We start from the raw sequence: 6,475 nt of genomic DNA, 5'->3' as shown, positions 1-6,475 counted from the left end.
AGGGATCAGCACAAAACTAACTCATATTTCAGCCCAAAAGAATTTGAGATCCTAGTATGTTCAACATGACCCATGATGAAACCAAATTAGTTATTGTAATAGATGCTCCCTTGAGGGGTGATCAAGATCCTAGTTAATGCCCCAAAATGCTGTGCTACCTTCACCATATTCAACATCAAATCCAAGAGATGGAAGCATTCTTTAAAGAGTGGCCTCACGTAGATGATCATGACTTGTGTTATGTTACTATGGATGTGGATTATATTCTTGTGGGAACACCTTGGGTGAATGATATTCTTGATCAATTAGTTGACTCTATAGAGCTCTCAATGTGACAAGTGATTATCACCACAATAGGTTGAGAAGTTTTGATGAATGGAAGACAACTTTTAAGACTCCAAATGGCCTTTATGAGTGGTTAGAAATGCCAAGCAAGTTTATGCAGATCCTGAGTGTGGTGGGTAGACAACTAAATATTTCAAAACATGCAACAGTTGTAAAAGCTACTTTAAATGTTGTAAGTGTTTATATGTTGAATGGCCATGTTTGTTTGATCTTGATAAACTTGGCAGCATTTATGGATGCAGCTTCGTACTTATTTCTCTTGATGATTGCCTTTATGCTTGGGGTTTTGAAACTTGTTTCTCCAAAAAAATAAACTTGACGATGATTCTACCTTTGAATTTGATTATGCAAAAAGCAACTTCTTTCAAATATTGATGAATGTATCCAAAGAATTTTGGGTTAGATATAATTTAGGATGCAGGTTATAGGTGAAGTGACTTTGAGTTTGCAAAATTTGTACGTGAAAGAAAGGTGTTTGGATTTCCCAAACATGCCATGTATCGTAGGAGATGGCATTACATTCTCTCTATTTACAACAGATGCTAGGGATCTTTCTAAATTTTCAACTAGCTCTTCATTATCAATCCCTGTTGCAATACAGGTTGAAACTAACAAGGGGTTTGATATCGAAGCCAAAGCTTTCAGTGCATTAATCTAGAGATGAGTCAACTACTAATAATGGGAACTCAACTAAAGCTCAAGTTACTAATGAAAAGAGAGATTTTTTCTCAATGATGATATAATTTGTACCATCATTGAGATGATCTTTCCAGCAAACGCTCAAGATAGAACGGCTTATCATTGGAAAAGCCCTTTTTATAGGGTTTTTGGAGTTGTGGAGTGATGATAATGAAGGCAAGGGTTATTTCAACCAATACAATTCTAGGCTGTTTGAATTAATCAAATTTATTACTTCAAACAAGTTCCTTATGGTTAATGTTATAGTTTCTAAAACAATAGTTATGATCATTAAGAACCTTTTTAATTCTCTATTTCCTACTCAAGACTAGGCTATTACAGAAAGCATGCAACAAGCTTTGGAAAGAACCATTACCTCAAATTTCTATGAATCAAAAGTCATGTGGAGTAGGTAAAACAGAGCATACAAAGATACGCTATCTAGCCTATGTGGGAGGAAGAGTTAAAAATGCAGAGGAACAGGGTGTGGTGCAGAAGATCTTGGAATCTAATCCTGTTCTAGAAATATTTGGCAATGCAAAGACTGTCAGAGACAACTCAAGTCGCTTTGGAAAATTAATTAAAATTCAATTTGATCAAAGGGGAGAATGTGGAGTTGCAATTCTACATTTAGGATATATTGAGTTTGCTAAGGGACAAGAAACAGATGCTTTTGAACCAAAGGATGATAAATCTTGGGTCCATCTAAAAGGTGCTGTATAACTTTTTACATGCGCCGAGAAGACTCTAGAAGAGAGTCCTTATGTAAATGTGTTCTTGTGACTCGTGATGAGACCACTTCAAATCACTGGATCCAAATGCTCATAAACTCCTAGTAGAGATGTTTTAGCCAAATTTGTTTGTTCAAAATTATTTGACTTGCTTGTGGAAAATAAATATTGCTATTGATCAAGATATAGAATCAAATCCCTTGATCAGTGTTCTTTATATTTATGAATTTGAGAGTTTTAAGACAACCAACTTTGAGCAATTCTGCATCAATTTAACAAATGAAAAGCAACAGAAGCATTTTAACCAACACATTTTTAAGATGAGTATGAGTTGGAATTGATCGAGAAATTTATGTTGAAGCAGTGAAAGTTTTCTCATAGGAGTTGAGTTTTACACGCTGAAGCTGGGGAGACATGGGAGCTTTTTCATATTTTATTATTTCAAATTTATTTATTATGTATTAGGTATATTATGGACAGCTAAGGTTATTAGTTATCTAAAACTCTATTTGCAAGAAAGCCAGTGACTTTACTTGCAAGAAAGAAAGCCTATATAAATTAGTTGTAAGCTTTACAGACAACATTATTATTCATATTAATTTCTTTGAATTAATATAAAGAAATTACAGGTTTTCTATAACCCTACGTTTTCTAGTTCCAACTTTCTATTCATGTTTCAGCCCTAACTCTTTCTAATGCTGTTGTTCACTGTCGTAAACCACACCACATGCCCACTGATCCTTTACATGAAAGTGTACATATTTAACTTGTTACTACACATATCACCGAATCATACAACAGTGTGGTAAAAACACAGATAAAAAAAGTCAAACATGCTGCCGAATTACATGCACTAATCACGCACAGGGTAAGGTAAGCCTTAAGAGATAGCTGGGTTAAAGAAATAAACATTGAGACTGATTTGTAATATTAAGAAACAGTAAATGGAAAGATTAGATATTATGTCATAAAACAACCACAACAAACAGGAATACTGGTCAGAATTGCACTATGAAACAAATAACATACAATAGTGAAGTCAAGAAAAGAACTGAAGTCCGCAGGAACAAAACATTCAAAAGAAAGTAAATAAATGAAAGAGGATCTGTACATAGGGCAGAGAAGTTGAAGGAGAAGGGCTCTAGACAGGGGGAATGTTGGAGAAGGAGAAGCCTTTGTATCCCTTAAATGCATAATATGCAATCCTTGTATAATAGAAGCCTGGAATGAACAAAATGGATCCGAGTATTGCAAAGAAAAGCCCTGAAAGAAACAAATAGTAACCCAGAGATCAGCTAATTGGCCTAGCTTGAATAAAATTCAATTTATCTTTTAAGAAAGAAACAGAACCATGGGCGCGGTCACCGCCGACTTTGTTGACGGCCATGAAAATACCCAGGATGATCCCAAGGGTGCCAAAGACGAGAAGAGCGACAGCGAGGCCGATCTCCTTGTACGGAGGCCGATTGTTAATGGCGTGGGGAGTGTCCATCATGATATCCTCGTCGGATATCGAGAAGGCATGTTCAACGTACATGGTTACTCTAACTTCAGTATGCTATGCAATTAGATTGAGGAGAGGAACTTGGATTTAGATTTGGATTTGGAGGGATTCGAGCTAAGAAGAGGCGTCTTTCTCCCCCTTTCCTTAGAAGAAGAAGCAGATGAAAGGTCAAAATCAAAAATGAAAAAATTAAAAAGAAAATTAGGCATTCACATTTCTCCTCTTCAGTTACCAATTAGGCAATTACCGTGGGCTACTCGCTTTCTCCGTTGATGGTTATTTATTTATTTTAATATTATTAAGCTTAAATGAAAAATTAATTTTTTTAAGAGATTAATTTTAATTATAGCACTTTTATTTAGAAATTTTTTACATTAAGTGATATTTTAACTTTAGGTATCACTTTTGATTTAATTGTTATCTTATTAAAAAGTTTAATTGAATTAAGGTGTTCAAATTATGCTTATCTAATTTATTTACATGTAATTTTTAGTTGAATCGAATACCTAAACTATAATTTCATAATTAATGTAGGTCCTACCATTACACTCCGTTAAAAAAGCTAAAGCTAATCAAATTACGACACATGACATCTTTTTATTTATTTATTGTTTTCTTTTTAATTTTTCTTCCTTTTTTTCTAATTTTTTTTCTCAATTTTTTTCCACAATCACCAAACTTGTCATATTTGAAAGAATGAAAGAGAGCAAGAGGGTGAGATTGTAGCAGGGAAAAAATGGAAAGGAGGAGAGAGAGGGAGAGGAGAGGGACGAGGAATGCGGGAGGAGGAGATGGATGGGGGGATTATTAGCTAAAATTCAAAGAATACAAAATGTACACATGATATGCAAATTCCACTAAAATGCTACAAATGCATGTAATTTCACTTAAGAAACAAACAAAAGCTAAGTAAAAGAGGCATAAAATATAATCATGATGATCACTCATCATAACCCTACAATTAGTTTTTTGCTTGCCCTTAAGTAAAATTAGACATTAATGCAAATGCAACCAAGGGAATTTTTAACTAAAATTGACAACTGAAAATATCAATATATACAATTAAAATAAGTAAACAAGTTTTGATGAATAAAGTCGAAATTCAATATGCTTAATAAAACATAACAACAACAATAATTTATATAGTTAGAAAGAATTAGAGAAAATAGACCTTGTATGTGACTATACTCAATCTAGCAATGCATAATATGCAAGTAGCATTAAGGTAATCAAGACAACTAAACCAAGTTTTAATATCCTTTCTAAGGTCACCTAAGACTTTAACGTTGTTAGTAATGTAAATTTATTCCAGTAGTTACAAATTATTATTTCCAATAGTTATAAAGTGTTTTTATAGTTTCAAAATATTTAATATTTTTCTAACTGTTACATGAAAATATTATCATTTTGTTCTGCTAAATATTTTTCTAAAATCTTATAAATAGGAGGCATTTTTCCTTCATTTGATACACAACTAAAAAATAAAGCTTCTTCTACTCTCTCTCGACTCTCTTTCATTCTTTTTAAAACTTTAGAATTTTTCTTATATTGCATTAGAGGAAATTCTATCTAGAAGTTTGAGTTTTAACTGGGACCATCTGTGATCCCTCCAAACTTTCCTAGGAATTTATTCTAGTGTGATTTTTTCAAGTTAATTCTATTTTTAGATTATTTCAAAAGAGTAGTACCAATTGAGTTCTACTTTCCTTATTCGAGTGTATGAATATTGAAGATGTAACGCTTAAACTCGACCCAATCGTATGGCCGAATTCTGAAAGCTACATTGGCCACAAAAATGGCCCAGAAAAATTTTCATAACTTTAAATGTACTTTTTAAATCATTTACGCAGCTCATTCAAACTAGTAAAATCGAATGTTTAACTTAAATTTCAAATTTCATTTCAAAACCATTTGTCCACGAACATGTCCGAAATAAACTTTCGGAACTTTTGAAAAAAAAATCCAAAACTATTGGCTTCTCAATTCAAAACAAATGAAATAAAGTGTTTATTTTAATTTTATAAAAACCGGGCAAATTTCAGGAATCGAAAAAAATAATATCTCAATTGTAAACATTCAAATATTTATTCAAAACTATTTGATTTTCAATCATACTTCTAAATCATTTGTCGTTTTATTCAAAATTTAAAGAATTTGGTTATTCGTTATTATTTCGAAATAAAACGTATTAACTTCATAAATCAAATGTCTTTAGAAAACTCATTTGTAAACATTAATAATTTTGAAAACTAAATCTAATTTTATTAAAACGCATTTTTTAGAAATGCAACAGAAAATGTGTTATTGGTGGATTCTATTTTAAAAATCAAGTTTCAAGCGAAATCTTATCAAATACTAATTTATGCAATTTTTAAAACATTATGTCATGCAAGCAATTTATGCAAATCAGAATGAAAAATCCCCAAACTAAAGTCTCATGCCACAGTCCACACACAAACTTATTCCAAACCCAAAATATCAAAATAAAATTTAATTACTTTAATTTAAAAAGAATTCCGAAAAACTCCTCCAAATGTCGTTGTCGAATCCTAACCTTGGAGCTATCTGTAACATCAGAAAACTATATGGGGTGACGTATAAGGCTTAGTGTGGGATTAACAGAAATGTAATCACATACAAATAAACATAAACATTATATAATCACAATAATCATACCAGTTTCATATAACTCAATATTTCACACTTATACTATGCATGATCATGTCAATGCACATTTTGTAAAACAATGCAGATTTTGAGAAAACGGTTCTACCCATCTCCGCTACACACCAAAATCGAGTTCCCCAGAACTCGTCCATCCAACACACCATATTATGAACAGTGTCCCCAAAATCGCAGATAAATTGCCAATAATCAATATCGTGGACAAGCCTCCAAAATCGTAGATATACTGCCACATAATAAAAATCATGAGCAGTGTCACATTAATGCAAATACACTACCACATACTTCCACCTTTCACATATCCCACCCCATGCATGTGATATGGCCAAAATCACTTTTTCACTTAAAAATCAATTTTCACTTTGGCAAGTGAGACATGCTCATAATATCACTTTTCACTTAAAATCACATAGGCATGCTTAACATGTAAATCACATATGTACACATGGTACCAAAATTTCACATTTTATAAATCATGCGAAAATCAAATATGCCATAAGATCACAAAACATGAGAATGAGATTTTCATAGT

The 6,475-nt window shown here is 32.4% G+C and overlaps 1 protein-coding gene across 1 annotated transcript; it reads right to left on the bottom strand.

The window, feature by feature from the left end:
- Positions 1-2,695: 2,695 nt before the first annotated feature.
- LOC105780533 (uncharacterized) lies at positions 2,696-3,488 on the bottom strand. The gene is made up of 2 exons (XM_012604919.2): positions 3,105-3,488; positions 2,696-3,017 (listed from the first exon to the last, which is right to left on the bottom strand). Exons 1-2 carry the CDS (start codon positions 3,289-3,291, stop codon positions 2,896-2,898), a joined length of 309 nt encoding a protein of 102 aa, XP_012460373.1. The 5' UTR covers positions 3,292-3,488; the 3' UTR covers positions 2,696-2,895.
- Between the last annotated feature and the right edge of the window lie 2,987 nt (positions 3,489-6,475).

Source organism: Gossypium raimondii, chromosome 4 (genome assembly GCF_025698545.1).
Source record: "Gossypium raimondii isolate GPD5lz chromosome 4, ASM2569854v1, whole genome shotgun sequence".
Taxonomy (NCBI): domain Eukaryota; kingdom Viridiplantae; phylum Streptophyta; class Magnoliopsida; order Malvales; family Malvaceae; genus Gossypium; species Gossypium raimondii.
The sequence above is the reverse complement of the archived record's forward strand: the minus strand, read 5'-3'. Positions and strand labels throughout refer to the sequence as shown.

Excerpts from the sequence above, each read along its gene's own strand:
- LOC105780533 (XM_012604919.2), bottom strand. The coding sequence starts at position 3,291 with ATGTACGTTGAACATGCCTTCTCGATATCCGACGAGGATATCATGATG. Across the intron at positions 3,018-3,104 it reads CGGCGGTGACCGCGCCCATG|GGCTTTTCTTTGCAATACTC; the intron begins GTTCTGTTTCTT and ends TGTTTCTTTCAG.